The sequence below is a fragment of the Dendrobates tinctorius genome, unplaced genomic scaffold, assembly GCF_039654945.1.
Source record: "Dendrobates tinctorius isolate UK_male_01 unplaced genomic scaffold, ASM3965494v1 ptg000075l, whole genome shotgun sequence".
Classification (NCBI taxonomy): domain Eukaryota; kingdom Metazoa; phylum Chordata; class Amphibia; order Anura; family Dendrobatidae; genus Dendrobates; species Dendrobates tinctorius.
The window spans coordinates 25,426,540-25,449,538 of record NW_027361743.1 but is presented as its reverse complement, the minus strand read 5'-3'; the positions used below and the strand labels follow the sequence as shown (position 1 = coordinate 25,449,538).

The 22,999-nt window shown below is 43.3% G+C and overlaps 1 protein-coding gene across 2 annotated transcripts in view; it reads right to left on the bottom strand.

The window, feature by feature from the left end:
* Positions 1-22,999, bottom strand: part of RNF17 (ring finger protein 17) — a 585,601-nt gene that overhangs the window by 196,990 nt on the left and 365,612 nt on the right. For both annotated transcript variants that reach the window (XM_073583105.1, XM_073583106.1), the window contains 3 exons: positions 17,961-18,076; positions 6,872-6,992; positions 5,648-5,759 (listed from right to left, as the gene is read on the bottom strand). In XM_073583105.1, the coding sequence (XP_073439206.1) occupies positions 5,648-5,759; positions 6,872-6,992; positions 17,961-18,076 (349 nt within the window). The remainder of the gene's footprint in view (positions 1-5,647; positions 5,760-6,871; positions 6,993-17,960; positions 18,077-22,999) is intronic.

Below are 22,999 nucleotides of genomic sequence, written 5' to 3'. Positions count from 1 at the left end.
GGAGCTTTCTCTCCCTAAGGCCGAGTTCACACGTCACGGATTTTTCGCGTTGGTTTTAAACGCGCGAATTTGCTGTGAAAAATAAGCATCCCACGCAATCCTATGGGATTCCTCGATGCTGTGCTAATGCTGCGTTTTTTACCGCGGCGGAATCGCTTCGCGGTAAAAAAAAAACGCAGCATGCTCATTAATTTAGCGGAATCGCGGTGATCTCGCACCCATAGGATGGCATTGTTCCGCTTACTTCCCGCATGTGGCTGTGCCCACCATGCAAAAAGCAAGCAGAACATTTGCGGATGGTACCCACGGTCCGGAGGAGAGGAGACTGTCCTCCGGGCTTTGGGTACTATATCCCTGTAAAAAATAGAATTAAAATAAAAAAATATTATCACCTTCCGGCGTCCCGCGCAGATTTCCCGCCTTTCTCCACGCTCCTGGTTCCAGTAATCCTTTGCGAGAATGACTGCGATGACGTCGAGATCTCGCAGGAGTGCGACGTCTCGCGGTCATTCGCAATGATGTCTCGCGGTCATTCGCGCAAAGGACTACTGGGATTGGGAGCGTGGAGAGAGGCGGGAAGGCTGTGCGGGACGCCGGGAGGTGAGAATAACAATATTTTTTTAATTATTTTTTACATTTTATCTTTTACTACTGACACTGCATAGGCAGCCTCAGTAGTAAAAAGTTGGTCACACTCGTCAAACACTATGTTTGACGAGTGTGACCAACCTGTCAGTTCTCCAAGCGATGCTCCAGATCGCTTGGAAAACGCTAGCATTCTGCAAGCTAATTACGCTTGCAAATCGCTAGTTTTTCCGCAGGAAAATCGCGGGAATTTAAATTGCGATTTTTTTTCCCGCGGAATGGAATTCCGGAATTCTTGTGGTAACATCCGCGAGAGTTCCGCTACGTGTGCACATAGCCAAAGTGTTGTATGAAGATATTCTGGTCCTTCCTCCAGGGTCTTGACCTTTGAAGATAGTGAAGGACCGTTCTTCCTTCTGTGGAAGGTCGGCTCACTCAACTGCTCACCAAGGTAAACACAGGAACACTTTATGTTTATGCTTATCTGCGAAACGACGCTCATCGGGCGCAGGGTCGGTCACAGCAGGCTTTCCAACCGCACTATACCACAGCATCCAACACCACCTACACCAGGTAATCTGACTAATAAAACCCTTATATAGGAAAGCTTTCTTCTTTGCTGCATACTGTTTCTCAAACCAGCCCAGAAGGCCCCAAAAATCCTGCTCGAAATTGGCTTCAGGCTTCCGTGTCTCGTGCTCCCTTAGTGTCGAAGATGAGCCACTGTAGTCATATTGTCCGAATAAACCTTTATATGGGTCCCTTTTCCCACCCCCACCAAGTCCACTGCAGCTTTCAGTGCTTCCTCTACCGCCTTCAACTCCCTGAAGTTGGAAGAGCAAAAACTGATATCCTGGGACCATATTCCCTGGAATGTGGCCTAGCAGATCATGGCTCCCCATCCTCTTCCACCATCATCTGTTGTGACGGTAGATAGGGGATTTTTATCCCAGGCTACTCCCCTGCTCAAGTTCTTCGGGTTGAGCAACCAGCTGAGGTAGGCTCTAACAGCCTGGTAAGTGAATAGTTTTGCCTGGGGACTCCGGGGCACCGTCCCAGCAAGATAGAATGTGGGATTGCAAACATCTTGTGTGGTCCTGAGCCCAAGCTACCGCTGGGATGCAGGAAGTAATGGATCTTAGTGCTGACATTGCCGACCTGAGGGATATTTTTCTTCGATCCCGCAAGACTGTTATCTTTGACTGTATCAGGACTTGTTTTTCTTTCAACAGCTGAAACATCTGGTCTTCTGAGTCAAAACAATATTATTATCAAGAAGATTCTCCTAGTGGATGGAGCCAGATTGGATTTTTTGATAGATTATTAACCACCCTAAAGATTTAAGAAGACTCAGAACTTCGCATATTTGGCCTTTGAGTTGATTGGCCTATGAGCAGCAAGTTGTCTAGGTAAGACACGATACAGATATTTTTGTTTCAGATGGACGCCATCACCGCCGCCATTATTTTGGTGAACACCCGTGGTGCCGAAGAAATGCCGAACGGGAGGACATTGAATTGATAGTGATGTATTTGCGGTCCTTGAGCTACTACACACCTCAGATACCTTCGATGTTTCGGGGGAATGAGGATGTGATAGTTAGCATTCTGGAGGTTTATGGTCGTCATTACAAAGCCTTGACCTATCAATGGAATGGTGTTTTTTTAACAATTCCATCTTGAACCTCCTGTACTTTATGTGCACATTTTGAGGTTTTAAATGTATTATTATACTGTGTGTTCCATTTGTTTCTTTAATTAGGAACACACGGGAATAATGTCCTGTTCCGCACTGCTTTCTGTATTGGGGATACCACCCCAGCGGAGAGCAACTTTTGGAGCCTGGACATTAAGGCTACGTTCACACGTAGCGGAACTCTCGCGGAAGTTAGCGCGAGAATTCCAGAATTCCATTCCGCAAGAAAATAGCTTTTTAAAACTAGCGATTTGCAAGCGTAATTAGCTTGCAGAATGCTAGCGTTTTCCAAGCGATCTGGAGCATCGCTTGGAGAACTGATTGACAGGTTGGTCACACTCGTCAAACATAGTTTGACTAGTGAGACCAACTTTTTAATACTGATGCTGCCTATGCAGCATCAGTAGTAAAAGATAGGATGTAAAAAATAATAAAAAAAAAAAATAAAAAATATTGTTATTCTCACCTTCCGGCGTCCCGTGCAGCCTTCCCGCCTCTCTCCACGCTCCCGGCAACTTCCGGTCCCAGTAATCCTTTGCGTGAATGACTGTGACACGTCTCGCTCCCGCTAATGACCACGAGACGTCGCGCTCCCGCGAGACCTCAACGTCATCGCGGTCATTCTCGCAAAGGATTACTGTGACCGGAAGATGCCGGGAGCGTGGAGAGAGGCGGGAAGTCTGCACGGGATGCCGGAATGTGAGAACAATATTTTTTACTTTTATTCTATTTTTTACAGGGTTATGGTACCCAGAGCCTGGAGGACAGTCTCCTCTCCTCCGGACCGTGGGTACCATCCGCAAATGTGTTGCTTACTTTTCGCATGGTGGGCACAGCCACATGCGAAAAGTAAGCAGAACAATGCATTCCTAAAGCAATTCCACCGCGGAAAAAAACACAGCATTAGCACAGCATTGCAGAATCCCATAGGAATGCATAGGATGCTTATTTTTCGCGGCAAAATCGAGTGTTTAAAACCAACGCGAAAAAAACGCGACGTGTGAACGCAGCCTAAAGGCGATTCGTAACTCCTGAGATGACAGGGAGATTACTTTCAATATTTGTGGCGGTCTGGTGGAGAACTCAATCTTTACCCCGGTTTGGACAGATTTTCACACTCAATGATTGGGAGTAAGAAGTTGCCACTGGGGGAGGAACCCAGAGATAAGACCCCCTACCGATTCAATGTCATTGTCTTTCTTGACGTTATCCCTTGGAGACTAAGATGCTCCTGCATCCACCTTCCTTGGGATAATTCCAGCATCCGGTTTTACCCTTTCCCCTGTATGAGGACAGTTGATTCTCTTGGGGCCGAAAGAACCGCTTCTTGGCCACTTAGGGTTCTGGCATAGTTCTCTTCTTGTCTTTTGCCTTTTCCAACAATTCATCCAGGGCTGGACCGAACATATACTCCCCTTTGAAGGAAATAGAGCAAAGTTTAATTTTTTGAGACGATGTCTCCGCTCCATAACTTCAGCCATGACGTCCTTCTAACTGAATTTGATATAACCAAAGATCTGGATGCTATATTTACCGACTCTGCGGAGGAGTCGGCCAGGAACCCTGTGGTTTTTTGTAAGAGAGGTATAGACTCCAATAGTTCTTCTCTTGAAGTACCCATGTTGAGGTGTTCTTCCAGCCGATTTACCCACCAGAACATGGATCTGGCTACGCAGGTGGATACAACATTCGCATTCAACAAAGCCGAGGACGTCTCCCAGTATTTTTTCAGCAGACTATCCGTACGGTCTCGTAACTGGGAGGAGTCTTCAAAGGACAAGGTTATCTTTTTTGCCACGTTTGCTACTTGAATATACACTTTTGATACTTCTGCCTAGCATTTGGATATTTTCTCCTCCAGTGGGAAATATTCTTTCAGCTCTTTAGGTGTTACTAAACGCTTTACCGACAGTTTCCACTCATTCAGTATCAACTTTTGTACGTTCTCATATACTGGAAACATTAACTTCTTCTAAGTTCTTAGACCCCAAACATTTCGTCTTGAACTGTGTTCTGAATGATCTCTTCCTCCTCTACATTCATAGTGGTTCTCACCGGTGTCAGAAGCTCCTCCATATCTTTTGATGAAAACTAATAATTTTTACTGCTTTGGGACTGTTCAGCCCCTGAAACAGATTTGTATTCCTCCCATCACACATTAGTAAAGGATCCCGGACCTCCCTGAGAGTCGGACTGCTCCTCCATGGATATCTTCCTCTTTTTTTGCCCCTGATGGCGTTACTGAAAAGGACTGGGAAAAAGTAGCTAGGGATGACTGGACTTCCCAGTGGACCATTTCCTTTAACTCTTCTATCAAAGAGGGCTGTTCCTCTTTAACAATTTTGTCTGTGCAATCTTGACACAGGAGTTTTTTGTGAGAAGGTAGTTTTTTAAGACAGATGGCACATTTATGGAACAACTTGTCTTTTCTTTTTGAAGCAGGATCCTTGTCTCCCTAAAAAATGGAGAGAAGGGACCATCAAGTATAACTCCCTAAGGACATTCCTGCACCAAAGATAAAGAGACACCAAAGCCAGGTACTTACTGGGTTCGAGACAGTGCAGGGTTCTGCAGAAACAGAGCATGAAGATCGACCACCCTCCATCATAGCAAAGGTCCTACCGTGTGGTGTCTTCAATCTGAGCTCCTTAGAGATCCCAAAGCGATAACCTGATAGGATGACCCTCCCCCTCTCCTTGGAACGTCTCCAGGTGCGAATGATCCCAGCTTATTACTGGTGTGCTTCACCTTGGAGAACACTGAAAGATTATGCCCTGGCCAAGCACTCCAGAAATCTCCCTGGCTCTAGCGAGTTCTTCCGGAGGTGCGTATCACTGTGAAATGCAACCAGAAGTGAACTCACATGTCCACGTCACCTCCGGCTACCGCCCCCAGCAAGGAGCGATGCAGAAGAGAGAATGAGGTGAGAAGGGGAGCTCAAAGGCCCTCAGCTCCTGCCGTCCTGCTTTACTTGAAGGCGCAGGAAGGGTGGAAGAGTCCTGTGTCCAGAGGAAACGGGAACAGCTCACAGGAGGGGAAGAGTGCAGCGATCGACCGCAGCTGCCCGACTGAAAGGTAAAACAAGTAGTCTCTGTTACCGGCAATAGAGTACCGCAGGAAGACCTCCTCATGCCCCATAGGGACAGGAAAAAACATTTGAGAGGAAGGAAGTGTGGGGGGGGGGGGGGTGTTATTTGACCTCTTTGTGTTTTCTGTTCCTATTAGGATGGGGAGCATCCTCCTATTGTGCTGCCCTGGAAGTTGACTACAGAAAAAATTGCCGATTGAAAGGGCCTTAACCATGTAAAACGCACAATTTTATTTAAAAAAATAAATAAATAAAATCATAGGATAAAAAAAATCTTACCTTGATATGAAAGAGGCAACATTTCTCTCCACAAGCCTGGTGTTAATGCTGGTCTCTGTACTTGAGGGGTCATCAAAAAGCTCAATCGATAGCTTATTCTCAAGCAGAACACCTTGCAAAAGACGGAGGGTAAATATCATTGGGCTTGTGGAGCGCTCATTGCATTTTGCAGACAATTATAGCATATTCTGCTTCTCTAGTCTTGTCATTACAGAACAAGGAATCCTGATAGAACCATTATAATTATAGGTGAGAGCCATATGGATTCACTTCAAATTAGAGGAGTCAAAGTAGTCCTGGTACAGAAGCCATGAGGATAATGGGGGAAAAAAAAAATCTGCTTCCTTTTCTGAACCTTGCCATGTGCCCACATGTATAACTACATATAGGGTATAGTTGTATTCATAAAAACTGAGTAATAAGTTACAAAGTACATTATATTTTTGTCCAGTAACCTCTTGTAGACATTTTTTTTTCAACTACATGTACAAATATTGTAACAAATGCATTTTTTTCATTTAGACAGGCAAATAAATTTACTCATGTTTAGGAGGGAGAGGAAGAAGTGTCATAAGTGGGACAGCATAGTGTCTCGGTGTTGGCACTGTGCAACACTGGAGTGACGTAGTATTCATTTATTGAAAACTAAAAGTACATTTCACATTTAATACCTAGACTTTGCTCAAAAGTCTTCATTTTTACCATGGTTAATGAGAAAAAAGTACCCCGAGGTATCACGCGACTTCTCCCAAGTATGGCAAAATATGGTCATATACTACGGTTTGCGCACACAGCAAGGCTCAGAAAAGAATGATCGCCATGTGCATTTTGGGGTACAGATTTTCCTGAAGAAATTTGAGGGCAGCAATTGCAGAGAACAGCAGAAATCTCCAAAAACTGACCCCATATTGCAAACTACACTTAGGAAATGTGTCATCTATAACTTTTGCCCTTTTAGAGATCATTTTATCTTCACCTTGCTGTTCACAATAACAGTTATTTTGACTAGAGGTGTCCAAACGTTTACATGCCACTGTATATAATGTGTATATATATATATATATATATATATATATATATATATATATATATATATATATATAGAGAGAGAGAGAGAGAGAGAGAGAGAGATCAGTACATATACACAATAACATTGCCATATCGTAAAGTGTAGAGGAATATGTTGGCGCTATAGAAATAAAATTATTATATGGACTACTGTACCTATTGGAGAACACCTTAGAAGTTTATGGAACACCAACATCTTGAAAACTTTGCATGCTTCTGAGCTCCACCACTGTCCAGCATTAAGAGGCTGAATATTGGCAAGTCTGCAACCGATTGCCTACAAATGTTCATATGGAAATGGAGGTAAATCGCCAAAATAAATAAAGCAATGGAAAATCTTTACTGTTGGAGATGAAAGGAATTGGATGGACATGGTGAATAAATGGTGGCAGGAATTTCTGCAGAAAGTTTATGGTAAACCGATAAAAATGAACTGGTGTCTAAGTTGGTATGCATACAGAAATACAAAAAGGGAGCATGTTAACATTGCCCATTAACCCCTTCACGCCGATTCCCGGTTTTATGTTCCTGACCAGGCCAATTTTAACAATTTTGACCAGTGTCACTTTATGAGGTAATAACTCTGGTATGCTTCGACGGATCCGATTGATTCGGAGATTGTTTTTGTAAGACATATTGTACTTCATAATAGTGGTAAAAATTTTTCGATATGACTTCTACTTGTTAAAATATCGGAAATATAGCAATTTTCAAAATCATTTTTATGTCCTTAACGTCCGCCGATACGCCTTTTAATGGAGCTGAGAAATATTGGTATAGCGTCCGAGATCTCCGACGCTGGGGGGGGCGCTATAAGGTTATTTCTCAGCGCCATTAAAAAGACTTGCATAGCCGTCCCTGATAGGGACAAGGGTCTGTGATACCTTGGTCAGATCTTCAACAGGCGGAAGGCCAAGACTGGAGGCCACAAGGGGTTCATGGGCCAGAGGCAGGGATGATGGGTGCAGTCAAGCACAAGTAGACACAAAATGGCCTTACTAGAATTTTCACTTACAGAACACTTAGGCAAAGTCAACAAAAAGCAGGCGCTGGATGAATTGGAATGTGCGATTTTCTATGGGCCTACAGAAAGTTACATAGTAAGAAAGTAGTAACAGACGTGAAAGTAGTAACAGACGTTAAGTGCTTAATTGGTGCCAGGAGCAGGGAGATCCTTGCTGGGGGCCGTTTCCTAAGTTCCCAGGTCATACAGCCTACCAGTTGTGGTCTGCGGAGCCGAGGAGCACTGGAGGAGAGATCCAGGTACAAGGAGCTACGGAATCCTTATGGTCCCTCTCAGGAGTCTGATGTTGCTATGGAGTGCTTCAAAGTGGAGAAATGGCGCTGCCAGGTAAGGAGAAGTGAAAAATAACACTCAGAGTGGGAGAATTGCTTAACTCCTTACTGCCATTGGACGATATAGTACGTCCAATGGCAGTACCCCCGCTTTGATGAGGGCTCCGGCGGTGAGCCCGCATCAAAGCTGGGACCTGTCAGCTGTTTTGAACAGCTGACATGTGCCCGCAATAGGTGCGAGTGGAATCGCGATCCACTTGCCCCTAACGCGTGCTTACTGCCATCGGCCAGAAATACGCGCACTGCTGACCCCCCGTCACGTGATCGGGGCTCATCGGTGCGTCGACATAACAGATGTCGGATTGCTGTGAGTGCCACCCTGTGGTCGGTGCTCAGAGCAATGCTGTCATTCTGTTACATACAGGCGATTTGAGCATCCCGTGTATTTAGCAGAGGCGATCAAGCTATAGCAACTTCTAGCCTCCCATCGATAGTATTGAAGCATGCCAAAAGTAAAAATAAATGTTTTTAAAAATATGAAAAAAAAAAAAAATCACACACACACATACATATTTGGTATCGCCGCGTTCAGAATCGCCGATCAATAAAAAAACGGTTTAACCTGATCGATAAACTGCGTGGCAAGATAAAATTCAAAACGCCAGAATTACGTTTTTTTTTGGTCGCCGCAACATTGCATTAAAATGCAATAATGGGCAATCAAAAGATCGTATCTGCACAAAAGTGGCATCATTAAAAATGTCAGCTCAGCGAGCAGAACATAAGCCCTCACCCAACCCGAGATCACAAAAAAATGGAGACGCTACGGGTCTCGGAAAATGGCACAATTTTTTATTATTTTGGAAACTTGGATTTTTTTTTTTTCACCACTTAAGATAAAAAAAGAACCTAGACATGTTTGGTGTCTATGAACTCGTAATGACCTGGAGAACCATAATGGCAGGTCAGTTTTAGCATTTAGTAACCCTAGCAAAAAAAAAGCCAAACAAAAAACAAACTGTGGGATTGCACTTTATTATGCAATTTCACCGCACTTGGAACTTTTTTCCCCGTTTGAGTATATGACATGGTAAAACCAATGTCATCGTTCATAAGTACAACTTGTCCCCCAAAAAACAAGCCCTCACTTAGCTATATTGAAAAAAGTTATGGCTTTGGGAAAAAGGGGAGTAAAAAACTGAAACGCAAAGCCGGAAAAACCTCCGGTCATTATGGGGTTAAAATCATCTGATTGGCCAAGGGGGCATTGACAGTCACTTCAGCAAAATTGCAACTGAAGTCGGGGACTAAATTTAAGTCCCTGCCTCAACCGAGGCATCAGGAGGCAAGACAGGAGGAACGGTGGAGCTGAGAGGGACCCCAAAAAATAAGGCTATAGGTGAAGAAATAAAAACAGAAAAAGACAGACTATGAGCATCACAGGGAGGGGCTGGCACAATGGAGCAGGATGCGGGGAGAAGATCCACTTGCCCGTACTTAAAGATTGATCAAGCCATAATTCGTATGCAGAGAAAATCATCTCCGTCTCGGTATTCGCTCCATGAATGTGGCAGAGGAAAAAGAGGCAAGGACTGTCCGCAACAATGCCCCTTAATGGCTGACTGGGTTAGGAAAAGAAAATCTCTCGCCGTTCAGGCAAGAGAGGATACATATTGACCCATGACAGAACTGTGCTGTCTTTTGGGTTGGGAAACGCAAAACTGCCCATCTCACTGTTTCCCTATTAGAGAAAATAAAAAAAAATACACAATTGGAAGAAACCAGTCTGGAGCTCCAGTCCAGTGTCTGCCCCCTGACACTAAGCTAAACTGAATAGCTTGGTTGCCAGTAGGTGGTTGAGGCCTGAGGAGGAACCCATGTTTTTCTCGTAAGGTTTTAATTGTTAAGTCTTAGCCTACCAGTGGTAGCAGCGTACAGACATGGTTTCTTGTGCCCCACCAGTAAAGAGCCCAAGAAATACAAATTTATACCAAAGATGATGACGATGATAAAGAAAATTATAGTCATGGAGGGCTGACCATGCATTTTATTCCAAATTTTTTTTTAAACTTTCATGCCCTGTCCTGTGCAACAATCCAATCCTGCGCAAGGTTCTACTACCAGGGTAATTCACAACAGTCGATACCCCAAAAGTTACAGTCACTAAAAATGATGATGATAAAGAAAACTGGAATCCTTTAAGTTAGGCAGGAACTGATGAAAGGAGCGACAATGATGAGGCTATCAGTTAAACGATGATCGAGTTGTTCAAGTCTGTGGAAGCAGGGTGCTCTTCCCAACCGTGGGTCTGAAATTATCAGCTTCTACCAGAAAATATGAGAGCCACGGAAAGAAAAGGTTCACAAGGGACCATTAGGATGCATGGTCAGCATTCCATGCTTTCAGCTAGAAGAAATGAAGAATAGCTGCCAATTCAACTGAAGCTTTGGCAAAGCAGCTGCTTCAAGACAGGCAGAATGGATGTACTTTCCCATCATGTAGGCAATCTGATCTACAAGATGTGCTAGATCAGATGGTGGAGACCTGGATATGATGCATCGGCACAGGCAACATACAACAGACGAATCCTGCGCAAGGTTCTACTACCAGGGTAAGTCACAACAGTCAATACCCCAAAAGTTACAGTTACTAAAAATTTATGGTGGTAAAGAAAATTGGAATCCTGGAAGGAAATAAATTTGTTTGAAAAAAAACAAAACATTTTCATCTTTTGAGAATGAAGAAATTGAGGACATGTACCATGCATCAAGCATGTGATATATTGAATAAACGCATGGTAACTATGTTGTTTCTGGTTTGTCACTTGCTAAGTTGCCCAGTTGTAGTTGACGAGTAGCCATCCAGTCTGATTTTTGATATGTTTTTCCCTGGTGCAGTTAAGGACAGGAAGATGTCCATTGATTATAATTTTGAGGAGGTGCACAAGAGTTAAGGGCCTGTCACACTAAGCGATATCGCTAGCAACATCGCTGTAACGTCACTGGTTTTTGTGACGTAGCAGCGATATTACTAGCGATATCGCTATGTTTGATACTTACCTCCGACCGGCTCCCCCGCTGGTTATCGCTGATCGCGCGAGAACGTCCTGGACCGTTTCTCGTCAGCCACTTCCTGTGGGCTTCCTGTGGCGCTGACGAGTGACACGTGGACGCGGGCGGGAGGACGTCAGGATCGCCTCATCTGACAGGTAAGTAGCGACCGCCGACCGCTGCTATGTCGCTGGTGAGATCTGCCTGTTTGGCAGCTCACTAGCGACCACTTAGCGATGCACCAGCGATCCTCACTGGGTCATATCGCTGGTCGGGATCGCTGGTGCATCGCTAAGTGTGACAGTACCTTTACCTGCTGGAGGCATCACAAGTAAACAACTGGCCGGACTGTGGTAAATGCATTATCATTCAAATGATTGACTTAATGAAAGTCATGTAATGTGCCTAGCCACAGTTGCTGTTGATGGTGGAGTGGAAGTTGCAGCACAACGTCAAGGAGTGGCACATGGTCTCTGTTTCATAAGAGTACGAAACACAGCAGTGACAGATTTCTACAAGAAATAATGGCAGCTATGCATTTTCCATCGAGGCTGAGCACACACCACCATTTTACAAAAGGCAGTACAACTACAATCAACATAGTAAGTTAAAAACACATGAGACATGCACAAGAATGAACAGGTCAGTAAGAAACTGTTCACACCACCTAAAGACTGAAACACAAAGAAAAAATGCAGTATGACAAACGTGCAAAAATACTCTGTTGTAAAAAAATACATAACAGTAGACAGCCAGTGCTAGTAAAAAATGATAACAAGAACAGGGTATTTAGTTGATACGTATTTTGCAAAAAATGTATACAAAGCCACTCCACCACGTCACGGTAACCCTTTTTCGGAGCAGTCCTATCTAATGTATTTAAAACCTGATCATGTGAACAATACGTACATGAGCAGAATTCATAAAGGCACTGCACAGTATGGGCACGCTGGGCAAAATGGCTCTTGTGCATGTCACACAAGAGAGAAGGTGGGGGGGGGGATCTCCCAAAGCTTGCATAAGCAAAAAATTAGTGGATTAAAAACACATGAGACATGCACAAGAATGAACAGGTCAGTAAGAAACTGTTCACACCACCTAAAGTCTGAAACACAAAAAAAAAAAAAAAAACACAGTATGACAAACGTGCAAAAATACTCTGTTGTAAAAAATACATAACAGTAGTGCATGTTCTTGTTATCATTTTTTACTAGCGCTGGCTGTCTACTGTTATGTATTTTTTGTAAAACAGTATTTTTGCACGTTTGTCATACTGCGTTTTTTCTTTTTGTTTCAATCAACATAGTAAGGAAGCAGCTGGCTAACTTTGTCATGTTGAAGTTGAGTTTCCACAAAAACGGACAACTGGACTCATGTCCCATGGGCACACACATGACTGACAAAATAAAAATGGAAGAGGCCACAAAGCAGTAGATGAGGATTGTGATTATGACAACAACCAGGCACTAGTTGATAATACAGTCTGGCTACCAGAAAGATGAGAAGGAAAAACAAGAAAGAGGATGACAGTTTGAGCTTTACTCATGATACTCAGGATACTTTTATGACATAAAAAAAGTGATCCTGTTTCATGTGCTGATTGAGAGATGTAGCTCCTAATCAATTAGAGCTAGGACGTTGAAAGCTTATTTTCCTACTGCAGAGCTACAACGAACTGCTCCACTGGTAATTTCAAAAACTTATTTGCACTCCCATGACGCCGACGTATAGACTTACCAGCACCATGACCAGAGCTTCCAGGCACTGTTAGGCCACAAAAAGCAGATGCGACATCACTTCCACCCAAAAGCAGATGCGACATCACTTCCACCCAAGCTGACTGCAAAAAAGCAGATCAGCACCTGGAAGATTATATTTAGCCAGACATTGGCTCCCCTCAGACATCAATAACCTTCACCATGGATGACATCCCTTCCTCATCACCACCACGATCTGGTACCAATGTCTTGCCACCACAGAACAATCATCTTTGTCATCATCATCCCCAACTCTCTTGACTGTTATCTTACTGAAGGAAATTCCTTGTCTATCTCCCAATTGCCACCTCTAGTTTGTACCATCTCATTTAATAAATCAAGATGTTGATGTGAAATATTTTCCACAAACTCCGGAATGCTGTGGCTTAAGAAACTAAAAAGGGACAGAATAGAGGGTCTTGGAACTTAAAATCTACAATGCAATAGATTAGCTGTTATGGAGGCAGGGAAAAATTACTTTTAAAAACACAAACTCAAACTGACAGTGTCACTTGTCAGAGGTATCATCATCCTGCTGTGACTGAGAACGCCATACACTCCATAACTGCCATGGCTTTTTCCATACTAATATACTTGCGAGAGGCAAAAAGAGGACAATTGTAACCTGTATTTTGTAGTACTACAGCTGTTGCCAGTGGTGGTGTTGAAGCTACTTTTTGGGGCTCCCATATTGTTAGCCATAGTATTTTTTTCTTTTTTTTTTTTAAACATCAACCTAGTCCATTGCCACTTTTACCATTCATTTATGCTTCAGTTTACTTTTGTCACCCCTAAATGTTCTCCTCATTCCAAAATTTAAGAAAAACGCTAGACACTGCAGGTACATGTCCAATATTGGCGTGGCATGAATGGATGTCAACTCTAACTACTAAAGCAGGTGTGCAACATTTAAATGTCTTGTTTTCTTAACACAACTATTTCCCCCACCCCAAAAGGACTGAATCAAAAATATCTGAATTGTTTAAAGTTTTTTTGTTATTTTATTTATTTTTTTTTTTAAAACACAATTATTCTCTCCACCTCTTCCCAAAAAGGACCGAATAAAAAATGCTACATCGGAATCTTAAAGGCTATTTTTGGAGTAGACAGCCGTAGTTAAAAGTCTGGATTTTTATCCGTTTTTAATAAGGCTTTATTTTCCATTTTTAACAATAACCCAATAAAAATATTAAAAATAGCTACTATTAGAATCATACAAAATGATAGAAATTATGAAATATGTATCATCAATGACCACCGAAGCCACGTCAATAAGTTATTCATTCGTTTTACTACAATTATTCTCTTTTCAAAAAAGGATTGAACTAGAAATGAAACAACTCATAATAGCTGCTTATGACGGGATACTTTGCTGTCTTGCTGCTTTCTAGTGCATGAAGAATGAAAAGAGAAAAAAAGAATATATATGATATATATATATATATATATATATATATATATATATATATATATATATATATATATGATCAATCACACTTGAATCGTTATTAGGATCTCTTATTTTAATTTCCACCTATCAAATTTTTCTCTGCATTTGCACATTACTAGGCTATGTTCCCACGATGTGTTTTTGGTGCGTTTTGACGCTGCATGTTTTACAGTTCTAGCCAAGTAGATGGGATTAATAGAAATCTCATGCTCACTGTGCTTCTTTTTAACGCTGCATAACCTGACCTGCGGTGCGTTTTTCAAACCGCAGCATGTCAATTTCTCATGTGGTTACGCTGAGTTTTCTATGCGTTTCTGTGTGGATTTTCCCTATAGACTTACATTAGATGCAGAAAATCAGCAGGATAAAAACGTGCATACGTGATTAAGGGAATTTCAGAGGCGAAAATGCATCAAAGACACGTGTAATCCGCACCTAAGTATGTCCATATAGTTTTGTCAAAGCAAAAAAACAGAAGTATCAAAAACAAAAAAAAAACATTAAGGCTGGTTTCACATTAGTGTTTGTAGCGTTTGATCCGCATGCGTACATGTGTTTAACATGGTGTACACAGGGACGTGCGTTTGCATACGTTCGCATGCTTTTGCGTACGTATGCGTCGTTTTGCGGTGTGCGGCTGTGTCCAGTGAACGCAACAGGTTTCATTTTTTGAGGCGTCATAAATCTGTCAAGTATGTGCATGCATGCACACGCGGATGAGTGTGTCAAAAAACTCATTACTGTCTATGGGAACGCATTGGTACGCAATAAAGAAATCCCAATAGACACACCCATTTTTGTCTGGGGTCATATCGAACGTATGCGCATAAACCACGCAAACGCATGCAAAAGCGCATACGCAGAGTTTAAATTTCCATTAATCACAAGATGATGCGCATAAAAAACGCTGTATAAACATGCATTTTGCATGCGACTGCGCATGGGGATGATACGCTGCGGACTCGAACGCGAATGTGAACCTATCCTAAGGCATGACAGACCAGAGACAAAATATGCAGCATCAAAAATGAGTTAAAAATGCATGTTAAAAAAAGTTAATCGTGGGAACTTAGCCTTAAACTCCTTCACTGCGGCAACTGAAAACCACACTCTCTAATATTTGTCCCATGTTTTGTGGCTTTCTCTCCCTATCTCTATTGTTTTGCTGTTGGCTCAAGTATCCTTAAACTATTCAGAATCACCCAAAAAAGGCTTCCTGCCTCAGCTTTTAAACAGGCTAGGACAGTCACTCCTAACTAACTGCGCTGTTTCATATGATATGATGACTGCAAAGCATCATGGGATAGCCAAATGGCTGCAACTGAGGTCAAGTAAGCTTTCTGCATCTTATGCAATCTGCTTTTGTGCAAAATAGGGACAGGCATTTTTTGATGATTCTTATGAATCGATTTGCAAACTATTCAAATTCGTCACTACTAAAATTCAACACAAGTTTGATTCATGTCAAATTCAATTTTCTAATCTCTAAAAGGAACATATTCTAATAAATTATTGGCCTTTTGTGTAGCAGTGCTTTATATGCTCTCTCCTTGATTTTCTTTTAATCAAAATTATTATTTATTATTATAGCGCCATTTATTCCATGGCGCTTTACATGTGAGGAGGGGTATACATAATACATACAAGTACAGTAATCTTAAACAATACAAGTCACGACTGGTACAGGATGAGAGAGGACCCTGCCCGCGAGGGCTCACAATCCACAACGGGATGGGTGAGGATACAGTAGGCAAGGGTAGAGCTGGTCGTGCAGCGGTTTGGTGGATCGGTGGTTACTGCAAGTTGTAGGCTTGTCGGAAGAGGTAGGTCTTCAGGTTCTTTTTGAAGGTTTCTCTGGTAGGCGAGAGTCTGATATGTTGTGGTAGAGAGTTCCAGAGTAGAGGGGATGCGTGGAAGAAATCTTGTACGCGATTGTGGGAAGAGAAGATAAGAGGGGAGTACAGAAGGAGATCTTGTGAGGATCGGAGGTTGCGTGCAGGTAAGTACCGGGAGACAAGGTCACAGATGTACTGAGGACTCAGGTTGTGGATGGCTTTGTATGTCATGGTTAAGGTTTTGAACTGGAGTCTTTGGGTAATGGGGAGCCAGTGCAGGGATTGATAGAGGAGAGAGGCCGGGGAATAGCGGGGGGACAGGTGGATTAGTTGGGCAGCAGAATAAAGAATAGATTGGAGGGGTGCAAGAGTGTTAGAGGGGAGGCCACAGAGCAGGAGGTTGCAGTAGTCAAGGCGGGAGATGATGAGGGCACGAACTAGGGTTTTTGCAGATTCTTGGTTGAGGAATGTACGGATCCGTGAAATATTTTTGAGTTGAAGTCGGCAGGAAGCGGAAAGGCTTGGATATGTGGTTTGAAAGAGAAATCGGTGACAAGTATAACCCCGAGACAGCAAGCTTGTGGGACTGGAGAGAGTGGGCAGCCGTTTACTTTAATGGATAGGTCTGTTGGGGGGGGGGGGGTCACGTGAGATGGGCGAAAGATGATTAATTCTGTTTTGTCCATATTAAGTTTTAGAAATCTAGCGGAGAAGGATGAAATAGACAGACATTGAGGGATTCTGTTTAGTAGGGAGGTGATATCTGGTCCAGAGATGTAGATCTGTGTGTCATCAGCATAGAGATGATACTGAAAGCCATGAGATTCTATGAGCTGTCCGAGGCCGAAGGTGTAAACGGAGAAGAGCAGGGGCCCTAGGACTGAACCTTGCAGGACTCCGACGGATAGGGGGCGCGGTGAGGAGGTGGTGTGCGAATGGGAGACGCTGAATGTCCGGTCTGCTAGGTATGACGCAATCCAAGATAGGGCCAAGTTTGTGATACCAAGAGATGAGAGGGTCTGTAGTAATAGGGAATGGTCCACTGTGTCAAAGGCAGAAGACAGGTCCAGGAGGATGAGGACAGAGTAGTGTCGCTCGGCCTTGGTGGCTAGCAGGTCATTGGTGACCTTAGTTAGAGCAGTTTCAGAGGAGTGGTGTGGCCGGAAGCCGGATTGCAAGTGGTCAAGGAGGGAGCAAGAAGAGAGGTGGGAGGATAATTCAAAATGCCACGCAATGTGCCTTACTCCATTGCACTTGGAGTTTTTGTGATTTTGTGACGCATCAGCGATCTCGCTGTGTGTGGCACGCATCATCGACCGGCCCCCCGCCAGGTATCGCTGATCGTGCAGGAATGTCCTGGGCCATTTTTTGATCGTTGGTCTCCCACTGGCCAGCGCGCATCGCTGCGTGTGGCAGTGGGAGACCAACGATCAGTGAGCTCCTAGCGCTGTAAGCAAACGCTGGGAGCTGGTATCCAGGGTAAATAGCGGGTAAGTAAGCGCACGTGTCGCTTAGTTACCCGCTGTTTACCCTGGATACCAGCTCCCAGCGCGAGCACGCTGGTATCCAGGGTAAACAGCGGGTAACTATGCGACGCGCGCGCTTAGTTACCCGCTATTTACCCTGGATACCAGCGTCCTCACTGGTCCTGATCGCTGGTGAGTCTGCCTGTTTGACAGCTCACCAGCGATCATGTAGCGACGCACCAGCAATCCTGACCAGGTCGTATCATTGTCGGGATTGCTGGTGCGTCGTTTAGTGTAACGGACCCTTAACTTGGGTGTTCCTTGACACGACTTAACGACTAGATATGTTAGATATCATGTATAGTGCTTTCTCATTATTAACAGTTTTTACCTTGATAGGTAATGCCATAAATTCTTCCTTCAAACGTCTCAAACCAGCAATATTAACTTTGGAAATATTTCCAAAGTCAACATACTTTATGACCGCTTCTTCAGCATTAGGTAAAGCTGGGGGGAAAAAAAAAAGAAAAAACTATTAAAATATCCAGTAGTTTATATCATACTCAATGGTGCAAAACCACCTTGTGCTCCAAATCAATTTGAGAACATATTCTCTAACAAAGTTATTAATCCATTCCCCCATACATGATTTACTATATACATAGAGCGGTCTCCAGAGCCATTTACTGTATTTTTACTCTTCAGTTTAAAAAAAAAATAGTCTATTTAGTAGTGGTACAAAATGAAATACAAAAATACTGTAAATAAATTCAATGCATGCAGGGGCCAAGACTTGAGCATGACCATTCATTTTTGTGTCACGGTCTGTCCCAAAGGTTTGGGTTACAATCGACATCCACCCCGACACCTTATCATGGCAGCTAGGCGTATGCTGAAAAGGTCCTTGTGACTGCCATCTTGGTGATTTTGTGAAGCATAGCCAGTTTCCTTTTATACTGCAATACTGTGGTATTGCAATATTAAAAAAAAAAAATCAAACGAACTCAAGTGCAAGTCCACCACGCACACTAAAAAAGTAAAAAATAAATAAAAAACCGTATTACCCAAAAACTTGAATCATTTGTTTGGTATCACTACATCTATACAAGTCTGAACTAACAAATCATAAAAAAATAACACCTTAAGGTAAACTGTGAATAAAAATAAAGATATAAACACAAAATGACAAAAAGATGATTCTGGGTACTCAGCGAAAAAACACTTTCTCTAAACAATCACTTGTGGACACAGGAAACCATGGGTGTATGCTGCTGCCACTAGGAGGCTGAAACCAGGCAGATAAAGTTAAAGTGAACCTATCAGCAGGACTGTGCACAGTAACCTACAGTGTCAGGTTGGCGCCGTTATACTGATTAAAATTATACCTTGGTTAATGAAATTAATCTTGTGGTTGCTGTTTAATCTTTATTTTTAGTTTTCAATTAATGATATTCTCGTACTCCAGGGCAGCCTGAGGGAGGGGGTCTTTATGTGGTCTTCTGCTTAGATTTAGATCTGTACGACAGGGCATTGATCCCTCAGTGACCTGCCCCCTATTTTACATACTGAATATAACATGGTTTAGAAAAAAAAATTCACATTTAACAGGCAGGCACCGGCAGCAGCACCTGCAATGTAGAATGTTACGGGGGATAATATGCATATTTTCTTTTTATTTACACAGTTTTGTTTGAAAAAAAATAAAATAAAAATTCTGAAACAAAATGGTGCCGGTGGACACACCTGCGCAGCAGCTTCTATCGTGTTCAGATAGATGCTACTGCGTAGGTATCGCCGGCAGAGCCATAGAAAGGAAAAAACAATCTTAAAATAAAAACTATATGTGTAATTAAAACGAAAACATGCATATCCCTCGGATCATGCACAGGCGCCTGCCTGATTAATGTGAATTTTATTTTTTTTCCAAACCATATTATATCGATCAGCCATAAGCCATACAGATGAAAGCAGAACAAATCATAAAGAGACCCCCCTCCCCCACAGGCCCGTCCCCAAAGCACAAGAATCAAAATGAAAACTAGAAATAAAGATTAACAACCACAAGACGGATTTAATCAACCATGGTATCATTTTAATCAGTAGAACGTGCCAACCTGACAGTGTCTGTAGGTTACTCAGCACAATCCTGCTGACAAGGTTCACTGTAACTCCTTCCTAGCAGGCTACACTTACCAACTTGCAAGGAGCCAGTTAGTGAGAAAGCAGTAGGAAACGAGATAAAAGATTACCCAAGAAGGCTCCAAGAAAGATTTTGCAGTGAGTACTAAAAAGCTTTTCTCTATCGCTTCATTGGGGTCATAGGAAACCATGGGGCATCCAGACTCTAGGGTGGGATAAAAAACAGCTACTCACAGGTCTAAGGAAGGTCCCCTGCTGTAAGCAGAACCTTCCTGTTCAAGCCGACGTCCACTGAAGCCTAGGTGAGAAACATGTGGAACTGGGAGAAGGTATGGACCAAGACCAGGAAGCAGCTGTAAGGCAGAGGTCTGACTGCGAACAGCTGAAGAAACCCGCAATGCACATGTAGAGTGATAAGTGGCCCCATGTGGGAGCGTACTTTTCTTCACTTGGTACGCTACCACGATGGGAGAACAAATCCATCGGGAAGTGGAGGTCTTGGAAGCAGAGAGCACTCCTTCAGGAATCAGGAAAAAAGAGAAACCGAACGTCAGATGGATGCTGTATCGTACTGATGCAGAGCTCTGACAAGATCCTTTTTGTGAAAAGACTACCCCAGAGGATAAGAAGAAGCATAAAGAACATTTTGAGATGAAAGGTAGACACTTCCTTAGGAAGAGAGGATGGAACCAGACGCGAGACTAACCTTATCCTCACAGGCCAGTAGGAAAGACTAACAATAGGAAGAGATGCAAGTTCGGAGGCACGCCTGATAGAGGTGACAACTACAAACAAGGAACGAAACCTTTCAGAAAGGCGAGAGAAATATTGTGAATGGATTCAAAGGGTGAATCCTGAAGAACGGACATGAGATTCCACAACTCTAGGAGGAGAGTGAAAAACTGCCTGCAGGAAAGTCCTGATTATGGGACAAAGGCCATGGATCTTCTGGAAGAGGATTGAAAAAGGTGGAGACTTGACCTTTATGGGTGCTGAGAAACAGATCGGAATCTAGGCCTGAGTGTAAGAAGGGCAAAAGAGAGGGAAGCGAAAGAGACAATTGAGTAAACACATTTCCAGGCTCTTCACGGTCAGTCCGTAAGGATGACGCTGGGAATGTGTACTGCGAGGAGAGAGCCGGAACGTTTTGTACGGGCCAAACCAGGATGCAGGATACCTCTGACGTCTAAGACTGTCATGCTCACTACTCTGCCCTTGTGATAGATGCAAACCACGGCAGTAGCGTTGTCCAGGTGAATGGCACAGATCTCCAGAAGTTGATACAAAGAAAGCTAAAGCTGGGAGAATGGGCTTTGAACCAATCAATTTTCATTCAGATAATGAACTTGTGGGGCTTGACAGGCATGGATGTATTTGCAAACAAAACAGGTGGAAAAATGTTCTCTGAATTCCAGTGATAATACTCAGGTAGTAAATGCCTTCGTGATCAGATGGAGTGAAGATCTAGTATATGCCTTTCACCAGTGATTCTATTTTCAGCAGTCCTAATTCCAGAGTCATCCTAATAGCACCCTTCTGGCCCAAGACGCCACGATTTTCCTGTTTGAGATTTAACCATGGGGGCTACTGGAAGTTCCGGATCTTTTCTCCCAGAGACTTAAAGGGAATCTGGCACCCTTTTTTTTGGCTTCCAGCTGCCGGCATAGACATCGGGGGGGTTATCTACAGCATGCTGCGTATTTTTCTGCGATAAGATTTTGCTGTGGAAAAATACGCAGCATTAGCACAGCATGTGCGGAATGCCATTGAATACAATGGCTTGCTTATTTTATGCGTTTTCGCAGCGAAAAAACGCGGCAAAAACGCATAAAATCCGCGGGAATTCCGGACGTGTGCACACAGCCATATGGTTAATCTTATGGATTCCATCTTGAATGTCTAAACTTTCAGGAATTTGTTCAGGCCCCTCCAGTTAATTATTGTTCTGAAAGTCCAGTTTGGCTTTTTCATCAAATAAAAAGAGGGGAATAAATCCATTCCCCCTCTTATTGTATAGGGACTAGTGTTGAGCATTCCGATACTGCAATATCGGGTATCGGCCTATATTCGCGGTATCGGAGTTCCGATACTTTTAGAATACCGAATACCGGAATCGGAAGCTCCCATAATGCAATGAGCCAGTTTGATTTTATTCAGCCAATGAGGAATCCTAAGAAGTGTGGGCACATCCGATTATGCATGTTAACTAATGGCATGGCTGTGATTGGCTGCTGAAATGTCATGAGGCACTATCAAAGCCGCCGCCATTTTGGGTTCACTCTGCTGTGAATTTACTTAGGGACAGGACGCTGCTGTTCGGACTGAGGGACAGTTTGAGCTAGCGATTTTTTGCTTTATTGCGCATTACCCAGGCAACTTTAGCAACCGCTGTGTGAGAAGCTTTCTTTTGCCTGGCAGCGCTGTTCACGGCTATCTCCGAAGTCTCTGTGTGTGAGTGCAGCTCACGCTGTAGTGTGTTCTGCAGCCACCTCCGGTTGTAGTCCAGTCAGCGTGCGTCACTGCCTCATACATTGTGCTTTTTTGCATTACTGCTGCTCATTTTTCCAGATTTCTCCTATTAGTGTGGTTCCATCCGTATCCAGCTAGATTGCTTGAAAACACTATATAGGAGTAGATAGAGGAGCCTTTCTGCTGGCTTGTGCCCTGCAGCCCCAGTCAGATTAGTATTAGCCTATTTTTTGGAGCTTCATCTATTGCATTGTAGGTTACCTTCCTGCATTGTAATAGCTACAAAAAGTTTGTGATACTATCGGTTTTACATCTTTGGGCACATCCAGTGTCTTTTTGTGAAAAAAAAAAAAAGTTAATAAAGTTCACCAAACACTCCACTTTACAGTTGTGTACGCCACATTAGCTCATATTAAAGTCTAGTCCACACTTTATAAAATTAGTGTTTCTTATACCTGTTAGCAGCTGTTCAGGAATAAGCACACTAAGCCCTTAGTACTTTTCTGCCGATCTTTATCAGTCTACCAAGATGAAGAAGGCAGGGAGTAAGGCACGTGGTCGTGGAGTTTCTGCAGGGAGAGGACGTGGGGATTTTGTGCCTGCTGCGGGCACCAGTGACTCAGCATCCCCCAGTTTTACCAGGGAACAGTCCTTTATGCGCAGCTTTGTAGGAGCTCGCCGTACCCCACTGCTGCGGGACGAACAAATTGAAGCCGTTGTCGGATGGATGGCAGCTAACACATTGACTTCAATTAGTTCCAGATCCTCTCAGGTCCAGAGCACTGAAGAGCACCCATCTGTCTCTTCACCACCTGCCAAATT